The 18,030-nt window shown below is 37.0% G+C and overlaps 2 protein-coding genes across 2 annotated transcripts; one reads left to right on the forward strand and one right to left on the reverse strand.

The window, feature by feature from the left end:
• Positions 1-339: 339 nt before the first annotated feature.
• Positions 340-3,852, reverse strand: LOC111321922 (uncharacterized). The gene is made up of 2 exons (XM_022924930.2): positions 3,202-3,852; positions 340-2,516 (listed from the first exon to the last, which is right to left on the reverse strand). Exons 1-2 carry the CDS (start codon positions 3,305-3,307, stop codon positions 1,303-1,305), a joined length of 1,320 nt encoding a protein of 439 aa, XP_022780665.2. The 5' UTR covers positions 3,308-3,852; the 3' UTR covers positions 340-1,302.
• Positions 3,853-4,431: 579 nt separating this feature from the next.
• On the forward strand, positions 4,432-13,373 carry LOC111321892 (tetraspanin-4). The gene is made up of 8 exons (XM_022924888.2): positions 4,432-4,546; positions 6,994-7,087; positions 8,778-8,966; positions 9,078-9,152; positions 10,674-10,775; positions 11,700-11,849; positions 12,079-12,162; positions 12,615-13,373. Exons 2-8 carry the CDS (start codon positions 7,022-7,024, stop codon positions 12,678-12,680), a joined length of 732 nt encoding a protein of 243 aa, XP_022780623.1. The 5' UTR covers positions 4,432-4,546; positions 6,994-7,021; the 3' UTR covers positions 12,681-13,373.
• The last annotated feature ends 4,657 nt before the right edge of the window (positions 13,374-18,030 follow it).

Raw genomic sequence — 18,030 nt, forward strand, 5'->3', positions numbered from 1 at the left:
AGATAGCCTAGCGCTAGCATAAAATCAGATTTTAGATCTGAATGCTTTAAGAGAAAATTCAGTACAGTTCTTTAAGTCTACAATTTGATGGCCTAGAAAGAGTATAGAAACCTCTTCAAAAAACTCTTTTGAACAAGGGAATAAAGAAACCAGCATTAAAATTTAACCCTGGGTTAGCATTAAATTTCCTTCAAACAAGTGGGCCCAGATTTCAAGGAATAAATCCTGCGTGCCAGCAGCTGACTCACAAACTACTCAATTTCCTCTATTTTCTGTACCTATTTAATTATTACCATGCAAGTTTACCAAGAAGAGATCTAAATGAATTACAAAATGAAGTGGTGTGGGAAAAAAGACTCTTTTATTCTAAGGTCTTACTTATTGTAATACTCTGGCAGCATAATCAAAATTGTCAGATATAAAAGTGTGCAAAATTAACATGCCACATGCAAAGTTTGAAGAAAGCTAATTGCGATTTCTGAATTTTTAAGGCATGATTTCCCTCCTAAAATATATGTGACCAGTCAATTCTTCTTTCATTTTGTGAAAAGATCAAGATTTCCCTGAAACCGCTAGCACAAAAAGAGGAATTTGAAGTTTTCCCTTTGATACACATGATACATGAATTTTAATAAAATTTGTGGAGGACTCCCCCTTGCTACTCTCTTCATAGTCTTCACACTAGGATTCTAACAAATATGTGTACCCTTGACATGGTAAGTAATGCCTTGAAGATATTATCAATAAAAGTTAATTAAAGATCAATAAAAATAATATTTACCTAATTGCTCTATTTTGTCACAAATTTTCATCCTATAACAATGAGGAACAGAGCACACAAAGAAAATTAACTTTTCTTTCAATGGATGTTATGTTAAAAAAATAGCCTTCCATATTTTATCAGAGTTTTTCAAGCTAATGCAAACAAACAATCTTCACAATCCTATTTAGGCTAATGCCTAAATAATTATTTCATTCATTACAACTCATCCAACTCCCCCCTAGTATTATGATTGATCAAGTAGCAAAAAAAGCTGGTATTAATTGGTCAAACACATTTTTTTGAGAAAATAAGATTTGAGAATTTTTACAGCAGCATCAAAACACATTAAAAATGTAAATGATGACTTAAACAGCTCTGCTAATTCTTAAAATAGGCTAACAGAATTGAAAAAAATGAATCTCACATGCACCAAGAAATTAGATACTACATAATTTATTAGAGTGACCATAGTTTATATCAAAATGTATGAAATGCATGAGTAGATATTTTGTAAGCACAACAAGCTATGACTATAAGGATTAAATAGCATTTCCTATCTTTGCCAGCAAAACAGGAGTTAAGATTTCATCAAGGTCTCTAATTCTCTTCTGAAAACGAAGTCGGTCCAAGGCTTCCATCTCCCAGGTTCCTTTACGAGCTTGTTTGTAAGCGAAGCTCCAGACAATCATTGGATGAATGACAGTGAGTTCATTATCAGGCTTAAAGCAAACTCTCTTTTTCTTTTTATTGCCAGACACAGTTTGACCAGCTATGTTCCTAAAAATGAAATCCTTGTTGCTCTTTATCTCTGTCTCTTCACAACTCGCTCTGTTCGGAATCAGCTTTTCAGAAGTGTAATACTCATTATGTTGCACCATTTCCTGAATAACTAAATCCAGTTTGATATCAACTGAATCCATTACTGAAACTTCACAGTACATTTTTGGTGACTGAAGTACAGTTTCACTTTTGGTGGGAAGTTCATATTGATCACATACAAAATCAAACCTCGTACAACAGTTTCCCTCGCCTGTAAATGAACTGTCAAATATCACAAAATCCTCACAGTCAGAATCCCAGTCAGTACAACCAGAATCACTGGAAGGTAGAACACTTGATGTATCAGACTGCTCAATACCAAAACAGATAAACATGCGCACAAGCTGACCATCTTCATTGTAGATGCAGTCATTAACAAATAAATTCAGTTCATCCTTGTCATCACTATCCTCACACATCACATCAGGGAACACCAAGAATGATGCTTCTTTAGATTCCCTCTCTGTCTGAGCCTCACTAAAGTCTTTGTATAAAATGTCATCTCTCATGGAAATGTTTGAAATCTCCATCAGGTTGCAGTGTTGTTCACCTTCAGGACAAGCTGGAAAATTGGAGGATGATTTGAACTGACAGTAAAAATCTTTCACCTTCTTTAGTGGGCAAGCAGCCATATTCATTGCCTCAGTTTTCTTTGACCTGTGCTGCATAGACTTCTGCACAGAGTTTTCCAACTTTGTTTCACCAAAGCTACTACCCCAAAATGTTTGCAGTGTGTTTGCTCCAGAGTGATTTGAAAAGAATTGCCAATAACTTTGAAAATGTATAGGAGAGATATAGTTTTCCACATGTGGCTTTAAACCATTGATCGTAGTAGTGGATAAAACTTGCCCAGCAGTTACCACCGTTCCTTCAGTTGTGTCTAGGTTGGGAACCTTGCTTTGTATTGCAGGTCTGCAAAAATGCATGTCTGTTCCTAAAAAATAGGAAGAAGTTCATTAAATCATTATAATCAAACTAATTATTATCCAAATTTTAAATTTGGCCTATACCTCCAAAGGTATATAGAAACCATCATATTAAGTCAGCATCTATAACAACCTATTGGGATCTTAGACATTATTTCTCCGAGAACTGGCTTCTTAGGTAACAATAGAAGTTTTATCATCCATCAAAAACAGAACAAAATAAAGTGCTCATACGGCAAGAACCGAGCTTGGTCTTTAACCAAGTAGCTTTCAAGAAGCAAAGATGGGGGAGGGAAGCTTAAGGGGAGCCTTATCTAATATCACTTGAAATCATATGCTGTCGTAGTTAGTTTGAACCAAACCCAGCATAGACCGACAAAGTGACCAGTTAGAAAGGATTTGAAAATGTTACGGTTTGTCTTTCATGAACTTTGGATGTTGTATTTTTCACCGTAAAAGTCTGATGCAATTCGACCACTGTGCGGCAAACTGTTTCCTCCATTTCTAAGAAATTTTAAACCAGGTTAACTTATTTTAATTAAATATATATTTTTTAGACATATATTATCTACCCCACTGGGCAATTTTATCTACGATAAAGGAAAAATAAAAGAAAAAATTCCTACTTCTCCTTGTTGCTTAATCTATGCGAAACAGACAGGTTCCAAAAAAGAAAAAGTGATTTATACTCACCTTTCAGCCACGAACCATACACGTTCCTGCACAATTTTACCACATAAGGAAATCCGACGCATACAAAGGCGCCTTCCATTAATGTCACCAACATTTGATCCAACATACTTCTTTTTTATTTAAGTCTCTTGCAAGTTTCGTTTGATATTGTGTACCTTTTACACTGTTTTCGCAAGCTTGAACAAGTTTGTATACGATTTTTCCGTGACTACGATGCCACAGAGTATTTACTAATTCCTGGGGCGAAATTACACTTGGCCTTCTTTTAGGAGAATTAATCTTTTTGGTAAAGTCGTATTTCTCAACCACGTCCATACTGTGTTTGTAGTTTCATCCGCTGTATTCTTTCAGGTTCTAAACATGACGAATAATGATCCTGTTTATACTTCCAGAGGTGACCAGTAATATCAGAGGATGATGCAATGAATGAATGAAATACAGCACGCCGGTTCTTTCCCTGCGTCATTTCGTGATAAATTACACGGATAGAGTCAGATCGACCGTGCCATCGGCTAAAAGAAATCTTCTTGAAGTCTTTTCTGATTAAAAACCCTCAGTATGTGAAAAGACCACAAGAAGTTTTCCTTCTGGTAGCTTCTCGGCGATGCTACCGATCAGCCAACTTGAAAAGCTGGAATCAGAGGCGTGATTATCTTTCACCACCCATGAAAGTGGTATTTCCTTCTCTCCCCACTCCCTCTCAACACTATGCCCAACCTTACACACATGCACACCCCAATCATGTGTCGTAGTGTTCATTAATCTGGAGAAAAAAAATTGAAGTTTCACGAATATAAAATAGGATCATATCAAAAAATAAATTTTTTGTCATTCTAAAAGAATATTTCACTTTTGAGACAGGCATTAGCACAATTTAACTGACGACGACGTGTTTCAAACGGACTCAGGTAAAGGTGAAAGTGTAAGTCAAGAGAAAAGCGGATGGAAAACTTTTCTTTCTTCATTTATTTTTTTTTTCGTTGTGTTTTGTACTGTGTCAGGGGTAGATGCTCCTGACTGTGTACATGTGTCGTTGTTGCTACCGTTGTCGTTTTTCCCCTTGTTTTTTCGAGCAAAACTCTTTTTTAAGTTATACCCATGCAAAATAACTTTCATACGGGTTTCTAAATTGGAAACATTTCTCATTGGGGGGAATGACCCTCTTCGTTAAAGGTGGTCAACCCAAAGATGGGGCACTCCCCCGCGAAAAAATATTGTCCGAACACCCAAAAAAGCAGCTGCATCCCAGACTAGACAGCGGGTCGCAGATGTCACGTGATACTGTAAGTTGTTGTTTTTCTCAAAGCTAAGGCTTTAGTGAGATTCGTGACTAGAAGAACCGGAGGTAAGGTTGTAGTAAATCGTATTATGACGATATGTGCTACTTTTCTTTCTTGTAAAAGTCAGCATGAGATTTTCCTGATTCTGAACTGTCTTAGTGGTTGGAAATTTGCAAGCCTGGGCAGGTTAATGCACATTTAGTTTAAGGAGTGGTGATACCGAAGAGCTCTTTACAAGTGCCGTTAAAAGCCTCTAATGCAGCCTGGAACTCATTTCTTCGCGATAAATGTTTCAAAGGCAATTCGCTATCGGGAAATATTCGAACGTTCTCTGTATCAGCTTGTTGTTAGGTCGAATTCTACAATATTATGCGATGGCTTCGTCAACATTTGTGGTAATTTTCCTAAATAACGTTTCACTTTGTACTGGCAATTCGCTCGAGCCCGAGGTTAATTGCTGTATTTGACAGTCAATACACTTTAACTAATTGCAAACCTGCGGTCGTTTCAGCCGTTTAATGCTTACGACAAGTGTGGTTTAATATAGAAAACTACGCTGGAACTAGTTACAAGTTGTTTGGCCAACTCGTGCATGTGTTTTGGTTTCATTTGAAGAGATGGAAACATTTTGGAGACTGACAAACAGATTCGACTTTGACAAAAAAATTCATTTGAAGCGAAATGACAACGTTGGCGTTTTTGATATCCTTATTTTGAATAAACTGAATCGAAACCTGTCGGATTTAGTGAGCTTATCGGATTAGCAGTGAAACAACTGCGAAACCCTTGCGGAGTATTTCCATGATTGGTTTCCATATTAATATAAGTATGCAGATGTTTTTTTAATGTATGCTCGCAACATGGTGTAAGATTAAGTTTTTCTCGAATCAAACAGCCGTTTCCCTTTTATGATTTAAAATTTTTACATGCTTTGTGGGTTATAATTTTTTTGCTAAAGTGTCATCAACTTAATGGCAACATCCTCCGCCTTTACTTTCATCAATAATTGATTACTGTTTCCTAACTCTTCCAATTTGCATCTAGTTGTAGCCAAAATCCCATGATGGTTACACAGAATTGTGATTAACTGAAGTGGTTATCATTTTGCTGATATTTCAAAACTTGCAGAAAAGAGAGCAAACTTCTTGTAAAGGGGAATTATTTGGGGAAATCTGCCTACTAGAGCTGCATGATCCTCACTGCTTCATCCTATATTTTTCAAAATGATGTCATTACTAGATACATTTATTTAGATTCATATTTACATGCATTTTGATTGGTTGTTGCTTATGTTTTTTTGGGGGGGGGGGGACAGATGCATGGATATAATGATGTTGCTGTCAACAAAATGTTTCCTGTTTATTTCAAAAAACAAGTAGATTCTATGTTGCTTGGGGTTTATTTAACAAGAGATTGCAGAAGTGGTAACAACATCAGTGATACTCTCAGCAGTGCCTTGTATGCCTTTTATTGTTCTCACCACATTTTTCTGTTGTCTGTGACAGAACAGATACACAGCATCTTGGAATCCATTTGATATATTTGACTTTTATATTTTTTAGCCAAAATGTAAATTTCCTTCTAAAGGATGTACCTGACCAAACTTAAATTAACAAAATTTCATTTTACAGTAAAATCATGATTAAGGTCTATAACTGAAGGGGAAAAATCTGGACTATTATTTTACTTATACAGGACTGTGGTACTCATACTATAACACATGTCAACTCTGCAAATTTTTCCAAACCTTCTTAACTCTGTGACTGCCAAAAATTGATTAGTGAGTAACTTCTCCAAAACACATGAACACACTCTCTAGCAAACATATGATATGAAAAGAGGAACTATTATTAAGGGGGTTTTCTGTGGAGCCTCGCTAAATTCTCTATCATAATGCAAAAGGAAATAGCAATGTTCAGTTGAGTGTCCAAAGTAAATCAGGAATTCTGTGATTGGTCCCAAAGACCTGGAACCATCCCTTGCCAATCAACCACAACCTGGTCACTTGCATTTTCCTGCACCTCAGGCAGTTTGCCTGTCTTCGATGACTGAATTCTTTTTGTTTTGTTGGTTGTGAACTGGTATTATCCATGATTTGCCCTAAAAACATTGACTTGCCATGATTGAATTGACATGGTTCTGTTCAGTCACCCATGGTAAGGGTGACTTCATTTGGAGATAGGTTTACAGTTTCCCCTTACTATGCTCAAAGATAAGGTGGCACTGCATTTTCATTAAAGACAAAATGTACAAGCTAACTATTATCCAAAATGAAATGAGTGAATAATGGCTAGCAAGCCCATTTGGTTGCATTACCTAATACCTATTGGCAAAACACACCATTGCTGGCATGCTGTTACAGATGTATTTCAGGAAATACTGGAGCTTGTTCAACAATACTAAGGCAGTTTTAGTTTCAATACATGGTTTTGGTATCAGAACATGATGCCTTCAAGCTGCATGCAAGTGTTTTGATGTAACCCATAATCACTAAGACCTTTCTACGTTTTAGAAACACCTTTTCACATAGAAACACTGTGATGGCAGTGGAAGGAGCAGCAAAGGTCATCAAAGTCTTGTTATTTGTCTTCAACTTCATATTCTTTGTAAGTTCGATGTGTTTGGGATAGTAGACAAATCAACTGAGGCCTTGAGTTACTTTATTTCTTTTTTATTCCAAGCTTCCGTGGATCTACAGCATGGTCAGGGAATGCGACAGTGCCAGAGATCAGCAAAAAAAGAAATACAATGTATAGTAGCTCGAGGCCTCATTTGCATCATTCATTCAATCAACATTCTACAGGAGGACAACTTCAAGTGATTGTGATAGTGTTTTTCATTAACGAAACAAACTATTTTATATGTAATGCGTCAAAAACCAGTGCAAGTTATTCATCTGAGAAACAGATGAAAGGATGAGGCTGCAAGGCGATTGCTTTTGTTGTTTTGAGTTTTTGAGGTGACTTCTCAAACAAAACTGTAAAAGAATATGCAGTGAATGATACATTCTTTTTCCATTGTCCTCCCCAAATGAAAGAAAAATAATTTTTGCAGAGATGCAATTTTGCTATATTCTCTGTGACATGTTAGCATGCATGATTAATTGTTTTGAGAATGAATGGGCAGTGACAATTTTTGACAAATAGCAAATTTCTCGGTTGGTTATAGCTCCCATTTTAGATCCAGGAGGGCTATTAAAAGACTGTGATTTACACAAGGTCACACAGCTTTCCACCAGTATTGAAGAAATGGATGCAGTTATGGTAGTTATGAAAACAAAGACCCCCGAAAATGAAGACCTAAGACCCCCCATGAAAACAAAGACCCATTATGAAAAACGAAGACCCCTTGCAAAAATGAAGACCATTACAAAAACGAAGACCCATTACAAAAACAATAGAAGCAATAAAGCAATACAGAAGCAAGACACCTGTATTCTTTGCTGGTAAAAACCACAGGGAGTAATGGTGTGAAAACAGGTAGTCACGAAAACAAAGACCCCGAAAACGAAGACCTAAGACCCCCTATGAAAACGAAGACCCATTACAAAAATGAAGACCCCCTATGGAAACGAAAACCCCCTACAAAAACAAAGACCCATTACGAAAACGAAGACCATACGAAAACGAAGACCCATTAGAAAAACGAAGACCCATTACAAAAACGAAGACCCCCTACGAAAGGGAAGACCCATCATGAACACGAAGACACATTACTAAACCACCATTACCCCCTGTGTTTTTTGCCAGCAAAGAATTCAGGTGTCTTTTTTTTCTGTGTTGCTTCACTGTTTGTTATTGTTTTTATTTTTTTCGAAATGGGTCTTCGTTTTCGTAATGGGTCTTCATTTTCATAATGGGTCTTCATTTTCGTAGGGGGTCTTAGGTCTTCATTTTCAGAGTCTTCGTTTTCATAACTACCATGCAGTAACCTTGAATTAGCAAGTTTGTGATGGAGGTGGCCAAGAAGTCAGGGAAGAGATACCCACCAAAGACCATTTATGAATTATTGTTCAGGTCATTTTTGGAATTGTTGTGAACGATGTATTAATTGTTGCAAAATGCTCATCAAAATGCAAGTGTTTGATCTGAGACCAAAACCATGTTTCAATTCAGATCAAAACCCTTAAGATTTTCATCACGGTGCTTATTGGGTATCAAGGTTCATGCGTGTGACCCAAATATGCCTCATTTGTTGGCTGTTTCCCTCATGGATTTTTGATGAATTTAAGAAAGGTAAATGAAAAATCAATTTCAAGTCATAAATGTAATTTTAGAGTATATATGGTTTTCTTAGCTTGGAGGTATTGGCTTGCTTGGAGTGGGAATCTATGTTCAGCTAAAGATCGGAGATTATGTGGCACTTTCCTCAGTGAAATATGTTACAGGATCGATTATTATCATTGCTGTTGGTGCAGTTATTGCTGTGATAACATTCTTTGGCTGTTGTGGGGCTATCAAGGAAAGCAGATGTCTTCTTGGAACAGTAAGTTGAAATTGTAAAATTCTCTCTGAATTTGTCATAGTATGGGCAACTGGTATTCATGGTTCTATCCATTCAGTGTTAAATAATGAGAAATCTTTTTTTCTTGTGTAGTTTTTTGCCTTGATGTTGTTGGTCTTTGGCTTGGAAGTTGCAGGGACATCTTTGGGTTATGTTTACCGAGATCAGGTATTTTTGAAATTTTAATTAAATATTAAGGATTAATAAAGATATTGGCTCTGGTTGCACTACACAAGTTAAAGGAAGATAGATTCCTTGAGTGTACAGAAAGAAAGCAAAAAGAAAGAAGAGAAGCAAGAAAATAAGAATATGGTCCTCAAAGTCTCCATTTTTTGTTTTTGTTTTTTTGCTAACCCATTTCATTGCAGCCATTCAAAAATATCAGCCCACTGTTTCATTCAACCTTTCACTGATGCAGGTATTCATTGAAGGTATTCCATGAATACCTACCAATGGGTATCAATGTTACCTACCTTATTATAGGAAATTAATGCTGCACGAATTTAACGCGAATTGTTAAAATTTGCATTAATTTAAGTCACGTAATTTTTGTTGAGCATTAATTTCCGTGACGTTAATTAAGTGCAGCGTTAATTTCCACGCTCTTAATTTCCAATATTTTAACCCCAATGTTGGAACCTGTCCAGACATTCTTGACACTTAAAAAACGTTAACTACAAGCTTTCTTTCTCTCCATTTACCCTTTATTTTTTATCTTTCACAAAAGTTAAGGCAAGGGTTTACAGTATTTCGAGTTCATCTTCATCGTTGTCACTGTCAGAAGTGATGTCAATATCTTCTCCTTTGATTTCGGCCAAGATAGATTTCGAATCGTCAACTGACAGCCTTTCTCGACAGAGTATGACACTTCCTCTGTTCTCTCTTTCAAAATCGCCAGACTTCTTGCATTGCTCCACTGGACAGAAACAACCATTGGTATTTCAAGGCCTCCTTGAATTAGTGGCAATCTTTTCGGCTTCACCGAAATAACTCTTCCTGTAAATTTGGCTCCTTGTTCCAAAGCATACCACACATAACAGCTCAGTTCTTTTGGTACATGACCAACAACCACATGGCTCAGTTTTGTTCAGTTGTAAATTTCTTGGTATCCAGTGTTGAAATAAATTTGTTCTAGTTGTCACCACCAACTGTGTCTTAATCCCATTAATTACCTTTATTGTGAAATTCTACCTCCTCTTTCGCATTAATCTTCTTTATTTGAAACTCGTTTTCCATTAAATTTGTGTTAATTTCAGTTGCATCAATTTCCAACACCTTAATTTCATAGAGCATTAATTTCCTGTAATAAGGTATGCTCGAAACGTCAGCTTTTTAACTCTTTATTATGGCCAATTTACAATTTCAACTTAGTTGATATGACCAAATTACCTAGTAGAAACTCAGTTTGGCTGGTGGTTTTTTATTTCCACCAGCCAGTTTGGCTAGTAAACAAACTGAAACTGTCATAACATCTAAGATGTCACTAGCCACTTGGCTAGTAAGTTGAAAAGTTAGTGTCAAGCCCTGGGCTCAGTTTTTTGGAAGTCTGAAAATGAAATCAGAATTGGCTGGGCTTGAAGTTAAGGTGTTTAAGTTCTTTCATAAATATTTGACTGGGCTTGAAATTAAGTTACTTAAGTTCTTGCATAAAAAATGAGACTAAATGATCAATAATTTTTAATTTGACAGGTGAAAGATGAGTTACTGAAGGATCTGAATCAGACACTATATCAGTATGGTTCTGAGGACAAAGAAGGAGTAACAAAAGCCTATGACCTTCTGCAGGAAAAGGTGTGTTGAACTTATTAGCATCTTATTGAGGTTAAGGTTTAGGACCCTGGTGGTCCATTAATCCCAGAGTTTGCCCCCATTTACCCAGCTTGAGGAGGCCTAACTCCTCCAGGACATGATAGTAGAGAATTTAAGAAACCACGACGGCGACACCAAGGAAGACTTCGATTAAAAAATGAATTTCTACTCTTAGTTAGAATTTCAAAAATGGCTGCAGGAGCTTACTGTCTCCTACAGCGCCACAGCTCAACTTCAGCATGACGTATAAAGTAGCCGTTGAGTTCCAAATGGAAATTAAAATAATTTGCCGTCGCGGTTTCGGTTCGCAGACGACGCAAATTTTGGCGATTTCACGTTGTTGTTTTGCATAGGACGGCTAAGAAATGTACAAAGTTTCAAAACTCACGTGCTGAGCTATTGTTCTGCAAATTAGATCTCTTGTTTTTCCACGTCCTCGTTGCCGTCGCCGTCGCCATCGCCGTCGCCTTCGTGGTTTCTTAAGGTCCCTAGTGAGCCATGCAAGACTTGTACTGTTAAACCTTTAGCTCTGGAGTCTTGTATGTTCACCACTTTGTGTCAAGTTTCTGTCATCTTTTTTGAGCTAAAGCCACAATATCCTAGGAAAGGTAGTGGTGCTGATTCTCATGAACAGCTGATTTTACCCTAAAAAAGTTGAATTCATGTGATAAGCTCAAATACATGTTGTTGATTATTTCTTTGTCAAGAGCTTTTGAATAGCCCCCTTGCAAATTGTCATGGTAAATCTTTCCTTTTTTCCAAGTTTTTTTGGGGCCATATTGAGGAATAAACATAGGTAGAGGAGATCCAATGCCACAGTAATGGTCTCTTACTATCTGGGAAAAAGAAAAAAATTCTTACCTCGAACCCCAAAGATGGACACAGTTGTTTTGTGAATTAATGCAGGAAAAATGCTGTGGTGTGAATGGATACAGGGATTGGCGGAGTACACCTTTCACTGATGGGAACCACAGTAAAGTTCCTGACAGTTGTTGCAAAGAAGTCAAACCAAAATGTGGAGACACATCAGTTGTCACAGGAAACATCTACACAGAAGTTGGTGCATTTTTACTCTTTATCAATTATTATTAGTTTACAAGCACTTAATTTTGGAAAAATAGAGGAAAAAAGTTGGTAAGAAGAAATTTTGCAAACCTGGAAAGTAAATCATTGTGGAAGGAACTTGTTTTTGTGCAGATGCTTTCTAAAATCTGATCTGTATCTGATCTGCTGTCTATAATAGTTATTAAATTTATAACTTAAAGTTTATATTCTTCTATTTCAGGGTTGTTATAAGAAGACACTTAACTTACTCAGAGACAACCTGATTATAATCTTTGGAATAGGCGTTGCAGTAGCTGTCATCCAGGTATATTGATTGTATGCTTTTGTTTTTGTTGTGGGGTGGGGTGGGGAGGGAGGGGTAACTAACAGTTCAAATGTAACAGCTGGCAAAGAAGATGGTAACTCATAGAAATCAAATGAATAGTTGCTGGATAAAGCTTGTAACACTTGCTTACTAAAACAATTCCAATTACCAGTATGTTCCCTCCTCGAAGGATGAAATATTTTGGGCTTGATCCATATGAGTGCTCATAACAGAGTGTTTGTGTTGATTATGGTAATTGAATTGAAATGCACCCATTGGTTGGTCTGGTCCATGTTATATTTTATCTAATTTTTAATAGTGTCATACATGGTTTGTTTGTTTTTTTGGTTATTCTCTCTCACTTATTCCTGTTTCTTATCTACATGATGAATGTTAGGTAATTGATGAAACATCTTCTTAACACTAAATTGATTTGAATCCTTACTTCACAGCTTCTCAGCATGATATTTGCTCTGGTCTTGATATGTAAGATCGGCGACCAAAGTACATATGCTTAGCAAATGAAGCTCACCAAACTTATGCACTGCTGTTTTAAAGAAGTTATGTCAGGTTCTGCAATGTGAGAATTATTACAGGATGGAACTCAGTTTGTGGACCTCACAGGAAGATTGTACAATGTAGTATTCAATATAAAGTAATTGTTTCTATTAAAGTGTGAACATAGAAGAAAATCGGCAAGTGCTTGCAGCTCGTAACACAGGCAGTCCAAGCTCACTACAAGAAAAGCGGACGTGACTCTTACAGTATTGTGCAACGTTTTACACAATATCTCTCAGACTTGATAAAAATCAAAGTGAGTTCGCGGTGTCAGTTGAGATCACACGGGGCATACTCCCAATCGATAACACCTACAGAACAAAAAAGACACTCGGGGATAGGGCGTTCGAACATGCTGCGCCCAAAGTATGGAACCGACTACCTCTGAAAATTAGACAGTGTCAATCGTTGGATACTTTTAAAGTTTTATGAAAGACACATCTTTTTAATTTAGCTTTCTATTAGTTCTTTTATTAATTCATATTTTACCTTTATTGTTTTTCCGAAAAATTGTAAATTATTATTATTACTATCATTATTAGGATTAGCCTCATTGCTGTAAGATTTTCAATGTTGTAATGCGTATTTGATCATATCTTTTATTGCATGTTAGACTGCGCAATATAAGAAATAAACATTATTATTATTATAAAGGTTTGTATGGGATGTTATCGGTTTGCCTTAATGTGGCTGAACACAGTTTTTGATACCTGTGTTTCTTTCACCGTTTTCTCTAAAACCCGTGATCTCTCTGTCGCCAAAACTGGCAGCAAGCAAGTTAACAACACAAACTTTGCTTTTTCCATAGTTAAGCTGACGCAGCTGCCGTTGCCATGGTGACAAATAAATATAAACAGGCCTTTAAAATCGGTTGTGTTTATTTGTGGAAAATCTAGTCATGAGATTTTCTTTATAATTTGCATGCAACGAGCTTGTAACGATACCCACAAGTTAACACCATTTTGCTAGCAATTTAACAGAGAGATCTTTAATTATTCCTTGTTGAAGGTTCACTCTATTATCTAGAATTTCCTTTGTTAAAAATCTTTTTTTTTCAATACTCCAGTTACTTATTTCGTGAAGTATTTTCGTGCCAAATTTCGTGAACTTCTAATGAGTGGTTCTCAAGAAATGGCATATTTCCGAGAAAGCAATTTTCCATTCAATCACAATTTATTTACTTGCCACGCATGCGCTGTATTTAACTGGGTTCTTTCGGTAATGGCGAAAAAGCTGAGAATTTGCTGAGTTCTTTGCACATTTAACTTTTCTAACATGTCTTTGTATTAAAAGGTTAAAGCCCTCAATACACTGCGCCAATTATAGAGAAAAATAGCACAGATAGTGTTGAGTAAATAAAATGACTGCTCTATTGACATGTTTTTTTGCAATCCTTGTGCGCGCGCTGAATTGCATCAGCAAAAGCGCGCGCGAAAACTGTGTTCAGCCACCTTAAAAGAGAGAAAAAATATCTTGTTTTGAAATAAAATGGACCCACCTTATTGCCTTGTATTTTTTTTTTGGTTACCAGCGTCTCAGGCCATTTTGAAGTGTGTTCGGCGAGTTAGCGCTATTTTGGTGTTCAACTGCTAAAAAAAGACTTTTTTTAGCAGTTAAATCACCTAAATAGAGCTAACTCGCCGAACACGCTTCAAAATGGCCTGAGACGCTGGTAATCAACAAAGAATACAACAAGGCAATAAGGTAAGTCCATATTATTTCAAAACAAGATATTTTTTCTCGCTTTTAAGGCAAACTGATAACATCCCAAACAAACCTTTATAAATACAAAACGTTGCGCAACACTGTAAGTAGTCACGTCCGCTTTTCTGGTAGTGAGCTTTGGCTGCCTGTGCTCGTAAATGTACGATTGTGTAGTTTCATAGCTTACACCTCAACTATAAGATCTTAAAAAATTTAAGTTTTTAATTTGTCACAATGCATCGGTGAACATAGGCTCGATTACCAGTCGCTGTTAGAGAACTGGAGCCCGCGCGGGGAGGAACGAAGGAGAACCGGACTTGAGAGAGCGGCGGAAATCGAGCCTGCGGTAAACACTGTTAAAACAAATGTGCTGATTTGTATCAGCACTCATCTTGTTTATTGATGCTTATTTTATCTCTCAGTTGGTATGTGCGCTATTATTGGTGAGTTTAGTGCACCGTATTTCACTGTACTCCTGGTTTTTCACGATTCGTACTGAATGTTATGGAACCTGGTTTTTTTCTGTTCGGATTCATGCCGAGCAGAAAAAACTCGATCCCTAATATGGACCTCGAACTTGTTCAGTAAGAGGTAATTATATTCCCATCGTACATTTTAGCAATCAACACACAACTTCTCAATCAAACAACGTCCTGTCTTGTTAACTTTTTTATGAGAATTAAAACAACACTAACGGCCCCTTACTAGTCTAAGTGTTAACTAGTTTAGTCAGGGTAGCTTGTTGAGGTGACACTTTGCTATGCTTGGTGTAGGATTCAGTAGATACTGCCATCCTATGCCGTTTCTAGATACAGAAGAATTGGCAGTAAAGTTTTGACTCGTTCATGTCCAAGGTGGTAAACCTTATTTCTCCCAACCGACAGCCTTAGATTTTATTAGTTGGCTTACTGTCAGAATTTGGCGTTTAACAATCCTGTAGTTGACGTGTCACTTTAAAATTCTTTAATCGCCAGTGTAATTGACTGTATTAAAAGTGTGAAAAAAGTTGCATTCTGATCATTACTGGGAGTTTAAGGGTTGTCTTCCTTTCATTATAGGGACGAAGTATGTTTGTAAGGTTAAGTTATTGTTTAACTTTCATGTGACGACACCTTTTCCACGTCTTTTAAAAAAACACTTCAGTTTTTTGTTCCGTTACCAATCACTCGCCCATTTTCTTGGTATCGTAGAAGGTAATTCCTTGACCTTCCATTTTATTTACTCACACGAAACTTTCAATACCGCTTATCCTAACTGTATACAGGGTGCGTTTCGCTTATGAACCTTGTAATAGCCTAACCCACTTGTTAGGAAGACGTTAATGAACTTGTGCGCGTGCATTGGGACTACGTAGGCTACTAATGTCGTAAGCAAATCACGCGGACCTTTAAATTTTGACGTGTGCGATTTTTTAGAGGGAGTTGAATATGGGGTGCCATTACCGCCAAAATTATATTTTTAAAATTATTCAGCCTCTTTTTCATTAACCACTTACTTTTATGAATTAACCATACTTGTCACAATATTATTTAGCCCATTTCAAAAATTATTCAGCCTTTTTTTCATTAACCACCTACTTTTACAAATTAACCATGCTTGACACAATATTATTCAGCCCATTTTGAAAATTATTCAGCCTTTTTTTTATGGGGCATGTTTTTAATTATATCCCAACATAACTTGCGGGATTATAAATATATCCCAGAGTTCTTTTCACGTCCTTTTCCTTGCAATATGGCCGACAGGAGAGGGATCGCGGATGTTACACGTTTGCTCTCCCAAGCTGCTACCAATTTGATAAGTCTAGTATCACAAGAGCTTCGAGCAACTAACACTACTTCTGATCTGGAAACGTTGCCTGAACCATCTCGTGGAGTTCTCCTGCACTAGAGTTTTCTGGAAGAAAACCTTTTTTTTCTCCAAGGCCTGCTGTTAGCAATTCCCTCTTCTCTTCAGTACTCGGCACTTCATCTTGTGCAGTGTATGCCAAACAAAATAATTTTGCTGTTAGTTCTTTGGTTTTTTTCTTCCTCCCTTTTGCGGCCCTTGTGACGGTGAAATGTTTTGCTTGACTTGATGTTCCACGTGCAGTTGTGTTGCTTACAACTGGTGATGGAGCGTTGTGAACTTTTTGGTACGGAGAAAACGCTCGTTTCAACTCAGCTTGAGCTCGATCAGAAGTAGTATTAGTTTCTCGAAGCTCTTGTGATGATTGTGGTGCTAGACTTATCAAATTGGTAGCAGCTTGGGAGAGCAAACGTGCAACATCCGCGATCCCTCTCCTGTCGGCCATATTGCAAGGAAAAGGACATGAAAAGAACTCTGGGATATATTTATAATCCCGCAAGTTATGTTGGGATATAATTAAAAACATGCCCCATGAAAAAAAGGCTGAATAATTTTCAAAATGGGCTGAATAATATTGTGTCAAGCATGGTTAATTTGTAAAAAAAGGTGGTTAATGAAAAAAAGGCTGAATAATTTTTGAAATGGGCTAAATAATATTGTGACAAGTATGGTTAATTCATAAAAGTAAGTGGTTAATGAAAAAGAGGCTGAATAATTTTAAAAATATAATTTTGGCGGTAATGGCACCCCATAGTTGAAAAGTTTTTAGTTTATCGAGTAGCAGTTTTGTTTAATGGTCGTTGTCGTTTACCGTGAGTCTACAGTCTACCGTGTTGGAATTAAAGTGTTTGTTTGGATTTCTCGTTTGGCTTCCGAACACCACTATTTATACTTCTGCGGCTCAGTGGCAGTGAATTGAAGAGCTGGATCGATGGGTCGGGATTCGATTCCCGTTCATGGTGACTCAGATTTTCTCTTTCTCTCACGCTCGTAGCACGGAAAAGAACGTCCTCCTTTATACTAATACCGAGCTAATAATTTAACCATCTTTCTTATTCTATTTACTCTCAAGTAACCATGTAAAAAAAAAAATGACTGAGATGACTATCTCAGCAACCTGTTTTAGAATTAAGCAGTCCGAACGGCAAAGCCAAGAATGACGTCGATTTAGAAATGAATGTCAATTTGACAAGAAAATTTCGCGAATAGCTGGATCCGTTTACCATCTCTTACGGAGCCACAACTTAACTTCAGCATAATGTAAGTGAGCAGCGTTGAGTTCCAAATGGAAACTCAACTAATTTGTCGTCGGGGTTTCTCTTCTCAGACCACGCAAATTCTGGTAGAGTTTCACGTTGATGCCTGCCGAGTGCTGCCAAGAAGTGTACAAAGTGTTAAAGGGCTATTGATCGCGATGAGCTACTTTTTCTGCTCATCAGATCTGATTCTTACTATATTTTCTGCTCATCAGGGCCGGGTTGTTCAAAGCTGTGTTAAGATAACCCAGGGTTAGTGTGAAATTTGATTTCAGATCTGAAAGCTCCGAAAGAAAATTCAGCTTAATTCCATTTGTCTACAATTTGATGATTGAATGTCCTAAAAAGAACTAGGAAAAATTATCTCAAAATGGCTTTTGATTAGAGAAATTTAGAAACCTGGATTAAAATTGAACCCTGGGTTAGAGCTAATCGGCCTTTGAACAACTGGGGCCCAGATCTATATCTTAGGCATAGTCCCACTGTCGCTACTTTTAAGTCA

Source organism: Stylophora pistillata, chromosome 10 (assembly GCF_964205215.1).
Source record: "Stylophora pistillata chromosome 10, jaStyPist1.2, whole genome shotgun sequence".
Classification (NCBI taxonomy): domain Eukaryota; kingdom Metazoa; phylum Cnidaria; class Anthozoa; order Scleractinia; family Pocilloporidae; genus Stylophora; species Stylophora pistillata.